The sequence below is a fragment of the Cucurbita pepo genome, chromosome 12 (genome assembly GCF_057944985.1).
Source record: "Cucurbita pepo subsp. pepo isolate OVF chromosome 12, ASM5794498v1, whole genome shotgun sequence".
NCBI lineage: Eukaryota > Viridiplantae > Streptophyta > Magnoliopsida > Cucurbitales > Cucurbitaceae > Cucurbita > Cucurbita pepo.
In genome coordinates, this window is record NC_141809.1 from 2,275,465 (window position 1) to 2,291,180 (window position 15,716).

The 15,716-nt window shown below is 35.1% G+C and overlaps 3 protein-coding genes across 4 annotated transcripts; all 3 read left to right on the plus strand.

The window, feature by feature from the left end:
- Positions 1-445: 445 nt before the first annotated feature.
- Positions 446-5,619, plus strand: LOC111806714 (small ribosomal subunit protein bS1c). The gene is made up of 7 exons (XM_023692143.2): positions 446-788; positions 1,541-1,822; positions 2,229-2,309; positions 2,655-2,936; positions 3,022-3,132; positions 3,358-3,444; positions 4,787-5,619. The coding sequence occupies exons 1-7, from the start codon at positions 510-512 to the stop codon at positions 4,793-4,795; spliced, it is 1,131 nt and encodes a 376-aa protein (XP_023547911.2). The 5' UTR covers positions 446-509; the 3' UTR covers positions 4,796-5,619.
- A 2,265-nt stretch (positions 5,620-7,884) lies between these two features.
- Positions 7,885-9,718, plus strand: LOC111806715 (galactinol synthase 2). Its single transcript, XM_023692144.2, has 4 exons — positions 7,885-8,274; positions 8,373-8,696; positions 9,119-9,253; positions 9,337-9,718. Exons 1-4 carry the CDS (start codon positions 7,960-7,962, stop codon positions 9,556-9,558), a joined length of 996 nt encoding a protein of 331 aa, XP_023547912.2. The 5' UTR covers positions 7,885-7,959; the 3' UTR covers positions 9,559-9,718.
- Positions 9,719-10,548: 830 nt separating this feature from the next.
- Positions 10,549-14,974, plus strand: LOC111806716 (uncharacterized). 2 transcript variants are annotated; one of them, XM_023692146.2, is made up of 6 exons: positions 10,762-10,881; positions 11,821-11,901; positions 12,027-12,151; positions 12,243-12,425; positions 13,941-14,350; positions 14,566-14,974. In XM_023692146.2, exons 1-5 carry the CDS (start codon positions 10,848-10,850, stop codon positions 14,304-14,306), a joined length of 789 nt encoding a protein of 262 aa, XP_023547914.2. In that variant the 5' UTR covers positions 10,762-10,847; the 3' UTR covers positions 14,307-14,350; positions 14,566-14,974. The 2 variants fall into 2 exon arrangements, with proteins under 2 accessions (XP_023547915.2, XP_023547914.2); XM_023692147.2 differs by lacking the exon at positions 10,762-10,881 and adding an exon at positions 10,549-10,701 and having other exon boundaries at positions 13,941-14,974.
- Positions 14,975-15,716: the final 742 nt, after the last annotated feature.

Sequence of the window (15,716 nt, forward strand, 5' to 3'; positions counted from 1 at the left end):
AAAGGGAAAGCCCAAAGAGGACAATATCAGTCAAACCGAAGCTGTAATTGGTTTGATCTGTCACGAGTCAAAGAAGTTGAACCACCAAATTTGTAAAAAAAGTTTGAAAATTAAATCGAACCCCACGGTCTAGTCAATACGGTTAGTGTTGGGTTAGGTCAAGGTGAAAATTAAATAGAACCCCACGGTCTAGTCGATATGGTTAGGGTTAGTGTTGGGTTAGGTCAAGGGGTGGGTGGTTTAAGCTTCGATCACAATGACTCACTCAATCGAACACAAATTTTTATATGATTTTGATTTTTAATAATATACATTATGGGTCGGCTCGATATTTTGGTATGGTTTTTGCCAAACTCGAACCGGACTGAATTATAAAAACCGACCGGGTTCGAACCGGAACCAAGAATGGTTTCAATCAATTGAATAAAGAATTGAGAGCTCACATTTTTTGACAATATAAAACGCGGAATACAAATTTCTCGCCGGAGAAGAAGATCAGGCGAGGGGATATGAGCTCATTGGCGCATCAACTTTGTGGATTGAGGAGTTCCCCTCTTTCTTCAACGCCGATTTCAACTCAGAAGCGTTTTTCTCCGGTAGTTTCTGCTGCAGCTTCCCCTACTCCCATTTCCAATGCGCAGACCAAAGAGCGCCTTAAGCTCAAGCAACTCTTCAAGGAAGCTTATGAACGTTGCTGTATTACCCCCATGGATGGCGTCTCCTTCACGCTTGAGGACTTCCATGATGCTCTTGCCAATTACGACTTCGTTTCGGAACTCGGAACCAAGGTTAATCTGCTATTCCAGTTTCTTTCTTCTTCGTTTAGGTATTTGTTGTTTTTAGTCGTGGATAATTTTCTGTTCGATTTCCAGAACTGCGCGTTGTCCATACTCGTGCATTCGTCGATTACGTTAGCGGAAATCATCGCTTTACAAAATCACTTTTATCTTTGTTTATGTAAAGGCGACTAGGAAATAATGGAATTATACGCCTTTGTTCGTTTTAGGGTACTGCTTGTCATGTAGGAGGTTATGATTATTGAGCATTCCGTTGTTGAATTTTGGGCATAGATCGAAAAAAGTATCACTACGTGACTGGATTTGCGAAGAATTTTGTTTCTGGAAGATTTTCTTTCGTTCGGTGGTTGTGATATCTGGATACATCAAATGTCATCAATCATTCCAAATTTCAAGAAACGTTCATCCTTAAGCGTGCAAAGTTTGAGAGTTTTCAACAGTTCCACCGAGCATAAGTTGATTACAGAAAGAATTGGGCTAAACATTTCGAGAATTTGTGTCTTACAGCTGCAGCTATGCAACTATTTAACTACCCATCAGTTTATAGCCACCACAAATAAACCGGCTTAGATAGGTAAACGTTAACCGACTAACTTTTTGGCTCCAGTATCAGATAACTAACATAAATCTGTGTGTCATTAATTTCCTTGATGTTTGCTCATGCATCTCATGAGCTAATGGATAACAGTTAGCTTCTCAATAAGTTCAAGTTATTGACTTTTACCAGTGTCTTGTATTCTCAGGTGAAAGGTACTGTATTCTCTACCGATGCTAATGGGGCACTAGTTGATACTTCTGCAAAGGGAACTGCATACTTGCCCACCCAAGAAGCATGCATTTTTAATATAAGACATGTAGAAGAAGCAGGCATATATCCTGGTTTAGAAGAGGAGTTTGTAATTATTGGTGAACAGGATCAGGAAGATGACGGCAGCCTAATTCTGAGCTTGAGAAGTGTCCAGTATGGCCTTGCTTGGGAGCGATGCAGACAACTTCAAGCTGAGGATTTTGTTATCAAGGGTAAGGTGGGTTCTGCAAAATATATCTTGCTTCTGTAATTTCATTTTTTCCTTATATTGTTGGTTCAGATTCTTCAATCTTGTTATGCCAGAAGTATTCATGTGACCATTGCCACGGCTTTACTTGAACTGGATTTATTCTATATGTCGTACAATTGTGTTGATGAATTGTGAAGTAGTATTCATGTGACAATTGCCATTCATCTCTTTGAAGCTTCTTAAGTTCATAACCTAGTTGCAGGGCGGAGGCAACTAATGTTTTATCATCTTTGTCAACCACTACAAACATGTTTTATGTAATATTAATTATCCTTGTCATTCACGGAATAATTTAAGATTTTGAACTTGTTTTCACCATTTTCTACTTTCTCTATATCTTCTTTTTTTCTCAGAAAAAGATCTTTAAATGCAGGTTGTTGATGGAAACAGAGGTGGAGTAGTTGTTCTTGTGGAAGGCCTTAAAGGATTTGTTCCTTTCTCTCAAATATCAGCAGTATGTTCACTAAACTAACATTCTTTCTGCTGACTTCTAATTCTCTAGCTGACTTTATTTTTAAATTTTTATTATTTTTACATTGCTGTCATACTGAAAGCCCATACATTTTTACGTTTATGTGATTATATGATTAGATGCTCATGTTTCAGACCATTAAAGACCATGATTTGATTTTTCCTCACAGCTCACGAATTTATCTTGTATTATTATTTCTGTATTCTTTCATTCAATGCTCGTTACTTTTGCTCATTATATTCTTCATCAGTTTTAAGCTCATAAATTTTTGGTTCTTACTCAATTGCATACTGTGCTATGCATCTCTTTTTCTTGTCGATTTATCAGAAATCAACTGCAGAGGAGCTGCTTAATAAAGAGCTACTTCTGAAGTTTGTGGAGGTTGATGAAAAACTATCTCGGCTAATCCTAAGTAATTCCAAGGCAATTGTCAGTAGCCAGTCAGAGCTAAGAATTGGGTCAGTAGTTACTGGAATTGTGCAGATTCTGAAACCATATGGAGCCTTCGTTGACATCGGTGGAGTTAATGGGCTTCTTCATGTTAGTCAAATCAGTCAAAATCACATACCAGATATTGCAGCCGTTCTTCAACCAGGAGATATGCTAAAGGTATTTCATTGTCAATGAGAGCTTGATGGAGGTCTTCATCAGTGTACAGCCTTAAACACATTGAAATTATTTTTTATGGTTGTAGGTCATGATTTTGAGCTATGACCGCGATCGAGGCCGTATTAGTCTTTCTACCAAGAAACTGGAACCTTCTCCTGGAGACATGCTTCACAATCCAAAGCTTGTTTTTGAGAAGGTATTTCTTTTGCACTTTACCCTTCTTACTATTATGATGTGCATTGCTTTTATTTTCAGAGTGTATTCCTTTTGTACTTCCCAATTCCAGTCGTCTTTTTCCCTCTCCTTACAGGTTAACCCCTAGCATGACTACAACCTTTATAGCTTGTATTTTCTTGAATCTCTTTTTCCCAAACTTACTGAAATAGAGTAGAAGTTTCTTATCTTTTGTATACAATTTTAGGCGGACGAGATGGCTCAAACATTCAGGCAAAGAATAGCACAAGCAGAAGCAATGGCTCGTGCAGAGCTTCTCGAATTTCAGCCTGAGGTACTTCTTTCCCTGCCTTGGATTTTTCAACTCAATTCATGAATGGGAATTGAAAACTTTAGAACGTAATTAACTCCTCAATGCCAGAGTAGATAATGGATTGACTCAGCTTCGATGGGGTATTGAGTAGACATACCCCTGAGTTGCCTGCAGAGGTTGTAGATATCACTTTTGTTTGTTTCCCCCAAAGAATAACAACGAGTAGTTATTATTCCTTGCTTCTCTCAAGTTAATAGTTCCACAGTTAATTTAAAAAATTTGGACCTAATCTTATAAAACGTGCTGCCCTTCCAAAGTTATAGGGTACATACGTCGACACTTTCTGGGCTTTGACCTTGCCTGACTCACTACTATATTTTTCCAAAGCCCAAGTACCATGAAAAAAAATCCACAAATTAACTAACTAGGTTCGGATGGTCAATCTTATCATCAAGTATCATTTTCCTGATTCACAATCCAATTCAATTCTTCAGTGCTCACTCTCTGGTGCTAGAAGCTATTTTACAAATTAGACCAGTAGATGAATTTAAAAATCTTTCTTTTCCCATCTCTGATGTGTTAGTTCAACTGCCGAGATTTGTTGTAGGACAAATTTCTAGTACTCCTTTACTACCATACTGCCATTTATCTTTAGCAACATCATTATTTTATGATATGCTATATTATTTCTTAGGTCCATGTTATTTTTGAATGCTGATGATGCGATTAGGATGATCGATGTTCGACCTACCACAGTTTTGCATCGGTTTACCCACTTGCTGAAACCTCCCTCCGTAGTCGATTTTAACAGTTATGAATAATGAAACATGATAAAGAGTAAACCTTGTAGTCACGTATTACTAGACTTCCTCTATCCCACTCTCCTCCCTATCTCTCTCGACCCATCCACCTGAGTATGTTGGGCTGGAATGCTTCTATTCCTATCCCATCCTTGATTTATGATCTCTGGTCTTCCCGCTAATCAGCATTGATAAAATTTACTCTTGTAGTCTTACAAAATTTTCCTCTATTAACAGTGTAAACCGATGTTTACATGGATAACTTCGTTTCAATATTAATCCTCCTTTAGTTGCATGATCCTTTCAACTAGTTAGTGTATAGAAAGCTCAATTTGAGCATTTCTTTCAACTACAGCCAAGGACACCTTTAATTTTCAATAAGAACTTTTTTAGTTGTTACTTGATTTCTATTTCCATTTATGATCATCATTACTCTTGTCATATACAGTTTGAAACTGGATCATCTTCTATTGTTTTCAGTTTAGTCATAATTTCTTGTTTCTTTGAGGCTTTTTTGCACTTCTAATCTTGAATTAGTAATTGCTTGTAACTTTTGTTGGCAGAATTCATAGATGAAAGAGTGATTCTGGCGATTTATGATGGCCATCCTTCACAATGAGCCTCTCAATTACAAGGTATTGGTACTTGAACTGGAATAATTGATTGTATTTATTCTCTAACATAGATTTGTAGATACTTTACTTTTAATTTTCTTCTCAATTGGATAATCAAGATAATTAAAATCTCGGATAATCATTTGGTTTTTAGAAATCAACCTGATAGATGCTATTTTTGTAACGTTTTTGAACTCCAAACCAAGTTTTGAAAATAAAATACTGTAATGTTTTTTGGAATTTGACGAAGAATTCAAATGAAAATCGTTTGAAAAGAAAATAAACAAAATTTTCAAAAACTAGTGTGCATGTATTATTGATTCAATTACCTTTATCAACATTAATGGATTGACCTAGTGGTCGATAAAGGCTAAAGTTTATTAAAGTATCGACCAATACGAAGTCGTAAGCTCGGAATATTCTTACTTTTATACATTTCACAAAATTGCCTATCCTATCTTGATCTTAATACCCAGTTGTTATAATGAAAGAATAAACCGAAAATGATATAACCTTTTTTTTTTTTTTTTTTTTTCTCTCTTTTCATTACTCCTAAAACGTGCTTATAAATTATACGATAATTTGATTTATCCGACTAAACTTTGTGATGCCTTATTTTCTAGTTTAATTAACCTTCTTTTATTCCGTGTAATTTTTTGAGATCGAGGATAATAAATCTCTCGAACATGTTCATATATTATACGACAATCCAAGCTATCCTTCGAAGCTGGCGTTATTGTAATCATGTTTGTTTTGAAATTGTTTACCAAATTTTACTCGTATTTGATGTTGTTTACTTTAGTTGAAAATAACAAGTTTGAGGGAATGGAATACACTTAGCTGTGGAAGAAGACAATGTATTTATACGTCGTATTCTCCAAATAAAAACACACATATTTGGATGCCCTCATTCCTACGGGGACACTTTCCACAAAGCTAAGGTGATTGAATCGTGTGGACATCTTCTTCTCCAAACGATTCTCATCTTCATTATCGCTCGTAATATTACCTTTGATCTTTCATGAACACTTCAAAAAATTCCGTTACTATTTAGAACGGTTCTTCATAAGTCGACATTTGACTTTGATTTTGCTCGTTTGATTTTGGCTCAGTTGCTATTTCTGTTTCTGTATACCTAATTGATTAACCAAGACAGTGTTTGGTTGGTTCTTTGCTCCTAGTTTCTGTGTAGAAACTATATTTTGAAGTGTTCATATGACCCGATAACTCGACCAACCTGGATTTTCCAATCAAAACCATAAAAGTTGGGTTGTGTTAAAATTCGATTTCGCTTGCAAATTGACATTTTTTTTTTCTCGCAACTTAACCCAACCCAACCTAATCCTACTTTCAAAAGTCAAGAATAGTTAACGTTTGTAACTAATATTAATAATGAATTATGACTTGTAAATGTTTGATAGGTTGACTTGGGTTATGAACTCTGATTATTTGGATCACCGACTTAACCAACCCAAAATTTCAAGTTGCTAAAAGAAAAACGTCTTACTCAACCCAACTCGTATACACTCGTATTGCGAATTATTCTCTTTTTCCAAAGGTTCGATAATCATACATCGAATCTATTTGATATGATGGAGTTGCACGTGTCAGAGTCCCTATTTCCATGTAAAAAATAATATTACAAAATTGGGATAAATTTCATTATCATTGCATATAATATTTGCATATACAAGAATCGAATCATATGGGTTTCCTTTTTACTTTGTGTAGCGGCTAAGTCTAATTTTGGATCCTCACTTCAGACAAACGCCCATTTGATCATTTCCTTTATGGAATCCAATTCTTACAAAACCATCAACTTCTCATTTTCCTTCTCAAAAACGACATTTATAACGAAATCCCGAGCGTTCTGAAATAGGTTTCAATTATGCCTATACACTCGAAATATGAGAAGCTATTTAGCCAGCTCGATTAAATAATAAATTTTAGTCTTAACGATAAGGGTATACATGTAATTTTAACCATCGTTGAAATATTTTAGCCCGGTTTACCAAAAATTATGCTCGTTTCCTCATAATTTTTGTGAGCTTTTCCATCGCTGAATAAAATAGAATCGTTAGAAATTATGTATATTTTTTTTAGTTTTCACAATTAAAATTGGGTTTTTGAATAAAATAATAAAATTGTAGATAAAAATATTATGTATAAGTAGAGATATCCATTTAACCTAAGACGAGAGAATTCTCGGATATTTCTCTCAATTAGCTAAACGAGACACGAGACGGAAATTACAATCCTTGTCCCTAACTCCAACCTCGCTCCAATCCTAATCCCACTCCATCCCGCTTCAAATTTATTTTTTGAGAAATTACTTTAATCATTATATTATATTTTTTCCTATGAATTATTATTTGATTTATTAGTATGTTTTACGTTTTTTTTAATAGAAATTATTTTGTAAGATAAAAGTTATCTATTAAAAATTATTTAAAATGAATATTTAATATATATATATAAAAGTAGAATATCCATCGGGAACCCGATCTCAGTAGCTTTCTCGCCGTAAATTCCGATCCTAATCCTCCCAAAAATAAAGGTAGAATTTCGTGTCGATAAGAAATAAAATAGGAGGCAGAAACGTACATATACTTAATTTCATCTCTGTCCCATCCCGTAGACATTTCTACGAACAAACTTGCTTAATTTTTCAATTTTAAAATTCATCTAAGATCATTAACTTTAAACGTGTATATATATAGATATAGATATACATATACATATATATATATAGTTAGTGTTGTTCATATGGAAGTATAATATATTAAAATCAAATGTGAACAGATTCTTATATTCATCTACCTCAAATTTGTCCATTTTTTATCTTAGAGAAAAATAAAAGTGTTCACATTGGGAATCTTATTATTATTATTATTATTATTTATTATTTATTATTTATTTTTTAATAAAAAAATTGAGAATTCTAAACTCCATGGAGCCCTCCAAAGCTTAAGGATAGGATTCCAACTCTCTTTATCTTCTATTGTTTCACAAACTAAGCTCTATAAATACCTCCCTCCCTCCCCATCCCTCCTCAACTCAACCTTCAACCACCAACCAACGCCTCGAAAGCTTCCCTCTAACTCCTCCGTCCCTCCCTCGACATGTCTCCCGCAGCTGCCCCTGATAGCCCCATCGAGTCGTCCGATGCCCCGAAGAGGGCATACGTGACGTTCCTAGCTGGTAATGGTGACTATTGGAAAGGTGTGGTAGGTTTGGCAAAGGGCCTTAGAAAGGCCAAAGCCATCTACCCTCTCATTGTAGCTGTCCTCCCTGATGTTCCTGAAGACCATCGTCAAATCCTCGAGAATCAGGGTTGTATCGTTCGTGAGATTGAACCTGTTTACCCTCCGGAAAACCAAACCCAGTTCGCTATGGCTTATTACGTTATCAACTACTCTAAGCTCAGGATCTGGGAGGTACTAATACTATGCACGTTTGTTCATTTTTATCAACCTTACTAAAATCTATCAGGTTAAACTTTTGAGACGATCGGTATCGATCGATTTGATTGCAGTTCGTGGAATACGAGAAGCTCATATATTTGGACGGGGACATCCAAGTGTTCGAAAACATCGACCATCTGTTCGACATGCCGAATGGATACTTCTACGCCGTGATGGATTGCTTTTGTGAGAAGACATGGAGTAACTCTCCACAATACAAGATAGGGTATTGCCAGCAATGCCCTGATAGAGTGAAATGGCCTGTGGAGGAAATGGGAAACCCTCCACCTCTTTACTTCAACGCTGGGTTCTTTGTGTATGAGCCTGATCTCTTCACCTACAAGGATCTTCTTGAGACTTGCAAGGCCACAACTCCGACTTTGTTCGCCGAGCAGGTAATCGTTTAGAGTAATACTTAGCTTCCCGTCATTTTTTTCCAACCCAATCCAACCACACGATGCATGAGACTAGACTCGAGCACAAAAAGTCGATACAGTTTAGTTAGTACACAGGTAGATTGGAAAATCTCGAAAACACGAGTGCACCTGAGTGAATTAGGGTTCTAGCTCGTTGTCAAGTATTACTCTTAAATTTATCCACGTTAGGTATTTTGTATCTGATAAATCCTTGAACTCGATATATTTCCAAGAAAACCCTAAATTTTTTTTTTTTAAAATTATGGGTCGAGAAAGTACGTAAAGTTAAACAACATAGAATGAGTCAAAACCGTGAAAAATACCAAATTCAGGGATTCATTGAATACAAAACTAAAACTTCAATATAACCTTAATTCAACTCTGGTTTGTTTCTCGTACAGGACTTCTTGAACATATACTTCAACGACATATACAAGCCCATTCCACCAATTTACAATCTCGTCCTAGCCATGTTATGGCGTCATCCCGAGAACGTCGATGTTGACAAAGTCAAAGTCGTCCACTACTGTGCTGCAGTACGTATTTCTAATAGACCAGTACTTTCATTTCACTACGTTGAATAAAATCTTAAACTCACCCTCGAAAAACATACGTACAGGGATCGAAACCGTGGAGGTACACGGGAGAAGAAGAGAACATGGATCGAGAGGACATAAAAATGTTGGTGAAGAAATGGTGGGAGGTGTATGAAGATGAGTCATTGGACTACCAAAATGTCATCAAATCTGAGACCAAACAGGACACTAAGCTCACACCTTTGATGTCTGTCCTGTCTGAAGCTGAAGTAGTGAGCCATATCACAGCCCCTTCAGCTGCTTAAATTAATAATCCCTAAATTATGTATAATTAATTATTAATTATAAGCTCTTAAGTCTGTGTGTGCTTAATTAAGCTTTTATGTACGGTACCTCTGGTGGGGGCCACCACGTTGACTTTTCAGATTTTATGAATAAGGCTGTTTTTAGCTGCCTTTCCTTTTTCTGCTTTATTTTTTTTTTCCTCTTAATTAATTATATATTTTTAATCGTTGAATAAAATATTAATTATCATCGTAAATATAATTTATAAATATATGGTCGGAAGACCGTATGTCAACCCTTCGTAATCATCTTGACCGATGTGAAAATCGATTCTTAATTATTATTATTAGATTAAAATATTAGACTAAAGTTCAATTAAGGATTTGAAAATTTTGATTAATCCAGCTCGATTAGGGTTCGAGTTAGGTTATAACTTATCCGGGCTCGGTTGAGTATGAAAGTTTTATTTTCTAAGTTGAATTATAAGTTCATCTAAACTAAATTTGAGTTAAACGGAACAAATTTAGAATTTTTTTTTTTTTTTTTTTTTTTTGTTTAGGTTAGAATTATATTTTAATTTTATTTAATTTCATAATTATTTTTTTCGATTATTTATTTTAAAATAAACTTTTGAAATTTTTATTCGAGGTTTAAAAATAAATAAATAAATATTTTATAATTGAGTTTATTATTTAATAAGGATTATTTGAGTTGAAACAGCAACTTATTAAAATAGTTTATTATTTATTTTTTATTTTGTCTCAACTCAAATAATCCTAATTAAATAATAAACTCAATTTAATTATAAAATATTTGAGTTGAGACAGTAACTTATTAAAATAGTTTATTATTTACTTTTTAAAATATTAATATTTTGACGGAAAAAAAATGTCATTTTTTTGCATGGAAATTATTATTATTATGTAACCATTTTCCATAAAAATTAGTTTTAAAAGACTAATTTAAAATTTAATGAAATTACAATTTTAATAATATATATATATATATATATATATATTTATTTATTTATTTATATTGGGCTATAAATTATGTTGGGCCGAGTCCGAACCGGGACAAGTAGTTCAGGTGATTCCATTGAAAGCCCTAAACCTCGCGAGGGAGAAATCTTTGGATGGCTACGACCAACAACCTCCATGGCTCTGGTACTCCTCTTCCTTCCATGTTTCCTTTGTGTTATGTGGTGTAGATTTTTTAGAATTGAGTAATCCTTTACGAAAAGGAGGCACGTTTATTGATCTTGTCTTTTTCACTTCCTTTTAATTTCCTGTTTGCTGTCATATTACCAGAAATGTATGATCGTGAACGGAATTCACATCCAGCAGGTTATTTAAGATAGACGATTTTTCTTGTTCTTAGTTGCGCTATAATTGTCTCTTTGAGTTGAACCTTGTGTTGTTTGTTGAAGTCTAAGAAGCGTATTGAGGATTTCTAGTGTTGAGATAAAGTTATGAATTCTGTGTGTGCTCATAAACGAGGGGAGAAAAGTAGTTTAATTCTGTATGTTCGTCTTTTGGTATTGGTAAAATTTTTCGGAATTTCATTGAGTGGTTAAGTCTGCATAAGTTGTAGTCGTCAAAGATTTGCGGTACTTGGAGGTGGGTGCTCCAAATAACTTACCTTAACCCTCTTTTTGATTTTTTTTTTGTTTTTTTTTGTTTTTTTTTTTTTTTGTTTGCTATAATTGTATTCAGGCCTTCCGGATTATATAAACTATAATGTATAGTTTTGGTTTTTTTTTCTTCTTTCCCTAACTAGCTGCTTAAATTTCATAAGTACATCCTGTTTACTATCTTTTTTTTTACAATACCTTCTTATAAAGAGTTCCTTCAATTTTCAATGCTACATTAGATAATTTCCAGACCTATAGGGATTTTTCATTATTTCATGTTTTGACCTTCTTAATTATGTTTTCGATCTGCTCTGAGATGTGGAATTTATATTTTGAAGATAATTTCTCTTATGAGTAAGATTATTTGAGTGAACGAAAGTCATTGTTCTCCTTGAAATACTGGAAAGAAGAGTCTTGCTGTTGATTGGCATTTTATCGTCTTTTGTTGTCTTCTGGTTATCTTTATTTGCTGGACCATGTTAAGTGTTTAATTTCCATTAATACTTTATACTCTTTATCTCACTTCATTATCAAAGCATTAGTTGATCCTCTTTTATCAAGTATCGATTCATGTATAGTAACATTAAATGCGAGGTTTGCAGCTTTTCCTATTTTTCCTCAGAAGGTTGACTTTTTTCATATTATATGTCAGATTCTGTGAATGAAATGCTAATGGAATCGGCTAAAGAAGGATCTGGTCATATGAGTTCAGAGGGAAAGCCCAATGACACAGGTGAGCATAGGAAGCGGACTATAAGTCGTTTATTGTTTTAATTCTTTTCCTTGCTATACATTTTGTTATTTGCATGTTAATTTGTTGATTAAGAGGTATAATGATATTCTTCTTTATTATGCTAGAAATAAAAGCACGTGTCAATGCCATGTGGGAGCAAATGAATAAAGGGGTGTCTAGTAAAACACTAAAATGCTTGTCAACCAAACGAAGTCCAGTGGTGAATAAAAACTCAAAGAAACCATCCAATGTAAAAAATCACATTCTGCTCTTTCATGATGAGGCAGCTCAAAATTTAGGAAAAATCTTACTTTTTCTCTCTCCATCTTCCCCGTGTCTAGAATTGGATTGCATATCTAGGTATGGCGTCAAAGAAGATTGAAGCTCAAGAAAAAGATACATTATCAGAAGGACCCAAGGTTCTGCAGGACAGTTCTATGGATGATGCTAAGATGCTTGCTGCTACTGCTCTCTCAGCTGTTAGGGATGCTACAGCTACCATTTCCGGCAGGGGGAAAGTTGAGGTGCCAATACTTTCATATCTATTTTTATCTGTTTTTCTACCCTTTTAGGCGTGTGATTATCTAGGCATTTGGTTTTCTATTGTTACGAGACATATAGAGCTGAAGATGGATTTATCTTTGTATGTCATTTCGTCAGTTGTTTGAATAATTGTTTAGAGAATTTCTTCGTTGTTGGTAATGAAGGAGAACTTCCTTCTGTAATGATGCATGGGTAGGTAAGAAACACCCTTCTACTTCCATCTCTCTCTCTTTCTCTTCCTCCCTCTCCTTCTCCCTCTGTCCTTTTTTGGTGATTTTTCTACCAAAAAATGTTTTGGTCTTCGATGCGTGGGAATAAGAAACTCATTCTTGGAGAATGGGTGTGAGAAGAAACTTACGGAAGGAGGAAAAGAGATTGGAGTTGTACTTGACTTGATTGATGAGATGAATCAAGGAAAGATAAAAGAGATTAAAAAGGGGATCTGTCTAGAACATTCTTGGTTAAATTTTTGGTGAAGCTACTTTACTGAAGGGTAGAAACTTGCTAGAAACTGAAAATCCTTAAGAAGTAATTGTTTTGTTGTGTACTACAATTGGGTGGCATTAATACAACATATTAGTTGGTGAAAAGGTGTCCCCTGTTGCTTTTAGAAAAAAGAAAAAAAAAAAAAAAAGAAAGGGTCCTTGTTGCTTTAAGCTTCCTACTGCATTTTTTGCATACAGGCAGGGAAGGATCAAACGTACTTGTCTTTCTACACTCTTATGGCAGAAAACGTTGGGATAATTCTATGTATTTTGGTGTTTCATAGCGGTCGGAAAAATTCCCTAACGAGGGTAACATATATGATATAACCTTAACCTCGTAGTATAAAGCTCAAAGCCAAAGCTAAATTGTTATGGAGTGCCATTAGATCAATCATTGGGAGGATTTGATTTGAAAGAAATCAAATTAGGGAAGTTTTTAGAATTGGTGGAGAATGAATATTACAAAATATCAAGCCTCTTCTTGGTGTTGCCTGTCTATTTTACTTTGTAACCATACCTCCAATATAATTAAATTTTACTTCGGGGTTTTTCTTTATACAATGAGATTGGTTAGGCTTACATTTTCCTTTTGTAAGCTCTGATAATTGGGTGCTACTTTGTACTCTCCTAATATGACTACCTAGCCCATCTATGGATAATCGTTGCGTGTTTCTTCCGGCATTTAGGACAATAATTGTTGTGGTATCCCCTTTTCTTTGGTTAATTACTAGTTTTGGTGGGTAGGAGAATCAAAAGGTACAAATCAAGATTTTACGACTTCATGGGTGAAGTTCGGTAAGTCGGGGCTTGGGTGGGATGCATGGGAGAGTCCTCCAAGAAGTTGATGGTCCTGATATTTGATAACTGTTCTTGCTTTATGATATCATCTCTTATATTGATCATCTTATGATATCATCTCTTATATAACCGTAAAACAGCAAGTTTTGCATTGTTTATATTGATTATCTGTTAGTTGATGAACACAAACCATTGTCTTTTTACTTTTAACAGATCACAGAGATTAGGGACTTCGCAGGCCAAAATGTTGAAATTAAGAAGTTTGTAGATGCTGATTCAAAGGAAGCATACGAGAAGATGAAAGCACCTGCTACTTCAGCTGTTGATGCAATCCTGGAACAAATCAAGAAGAAACAAAAGCTTAGTGTTCTTGACAAGACAAAAAAGGACTGGGGAGAGTTCAAGGAAGAAACCAAGGGGTTGGAAGAGGACTTGGATGCTTACAAGAAGAGCTCAAACCAGTATCTCGATAAAGTTTCGTTCTTGCAGCGAGCCGATTACAGGGAGTTCGAACGAGAGAGGGATGCACGGTTGGCTCTGCAGGCCAGGAGGAGGCCTGATATGCGAGAGGAGCCATGATTAATAAAACCATCAAGAGAAGCAAGCTCTGTGGAGAATGTGCCGTAAGTATTAAGGTTGTTCTTGAATTTCTTGTGCGTATCACTTCCAATAGGCAGTACAGTCGGCTCTGATGATTTGGAAGTTCATTGTGTGCCCATGGCGTATTCTGATATCTGTCTGACAAAAACTGCAAATCATGCTTCGATGTAAATCTTGGTCTCCTACCATCAGAAAGATTTCTTGTAGCACTTATCTTTCATTCTTCTGTTGTGTACAGACAAATCTTGGAGCTACGGTTGTTACTCAACGGATTAAGGCATCTTTACCAAATATGAGCATAGCTTAGCCGGTATAAAGTATGTGTTATCAACAAAAAGATCAAAGGTTTGAATTTTTATCTCTCATATTATTGAACTAAAGAAATGATATTTATTTACCCTGCAAGGTAGGAGCTTGTGACACTCCTGTTTAGAGGTAGAGATGTTTATTGAAGCTGTGGGATAGGGCTCGTAGAAACTCCTGTTAAAACGGAGAATGAGAATGAGGGAGGAAATGAAGAGAGATTTATCGTTGTTAGCTAGATAGGTCTTGTACTACCCTGATTGGAGGGATGAGAATTAAAATAGATGGCTAGGACGAAGAGTTCTCTTAAATTGATTTTACGTATTGAAAATATTTTCGTCTCATTCTTTGCATTTTCTCTCACTTAGAAAGTCACTTAAATTCCAAATACGTACTTGCTCAAAGCGTTTGATGAAAACCGAAAAACGTGTAAGCATGTTATGGTTAAAGCATGTGATGCACATGAGAGATGGGAATGCATTAAAGCTAAGTCTTTCTAGGATATACTCCAAGATCGTGAGTATCCAATTAGACCTTACTTTTACTCATTTCGATTAAGAACCACGGTTATCTCATTTATACGCATCCACTTTATCGCTCCATATTAAACCAGCTTCAGACTTAACAACTTAATTCTACACTCAAAACACCTTTTAACTATGTAACTGTGATTCCACAAGCTTTGAAACGTGTCATCTTTCCATCACGAGCTTTGAAACGTGTCATCTATCATTCTCTTCCCCAAAACACTAGCACAAATTACAAAGCCATTCTCCTTTTTCTCTACACGTGATATATCATTTATTAAATTACCATGAAAGATGCCTCAAACTTTGCTCATTTCATTTCTCTCTCTAGCCAAATTACCAAAACACCCCCAACTTTGGTCACTTATTCAAAAATATCCCTAATACCCTTTACGTTTCGTAAACAATATCAACAATATCAAAAATATTTTAGAGTAGAAATCTATTAGAACGTTGAATGAAGGTCGAGATTAAGAGCACTATGCAGTGACTTAGACCAAAATCGAGACCAATACACGTCATTCTGAGTCACGGTCACGCCCATTTCAAATCTCAATTT

Coding starts and splice junctions, on each gene's coding strand:
- LOC111806715 (XM_023692144.2), top strand. CDS start 7,960: ATGTCTCCCGCAGCTGCCCCTGATAGCCCCATCGAGTCGTCCGATGCC. Junction 8,275..8,372: donor CTAAGCTCAGGATCTGGGAG/GTACTAATACTA, acceptor ATTTGATTGCAG/TTCGTGGAATACGAGAAGCT. Junction 8,697..9,118: donor CGACTTTGTTCGCCGAGCAG/GTAATCGTTTAG, acceptor TTTCTCGTACAG/GACTTCTTGAACATATACTT.
- LOC111806716 (XM_023692146.2), top strand. CDS start 10,848: ATGTATGATCGTGAACGGAATTCACATCCAGCAG. Junction 10,882..11,820: donor ACGGAATTCACATCCAGCAG/GTTATTTAAGAT, acceptor ATTATATGTCAG/ATTCTGTGAATGAAATGCTA. Junction 12,152..12,242: donor ACTCAAAGAAACCATCCAAT/GTAAAAAATCAC, acceptor CCCCGTGTCTAG/AATTGGATTGCATATCTAGG.
- LOC111806714 (XM_023692143.2), top strand. CDS start 510: ATGAGCTCATTGGCGCATCAACTTTGTGGATTGAGGAGTTCCCCTCTT. Junction 2,310..2,654: donor CTTTCTCTCAAATATCAGCA/GTATGTTCACTA, acceptor TCGATTTATCAG/AAATCAACTGCAGAGGAGCT. Junction 3,133..3,357: donor CAAAGCTTGTTTTTGAGAAG/GTATTTCTTTTG, acceptor ATACAATTTTAG/GCGGACGAGATGGCTCAAAC.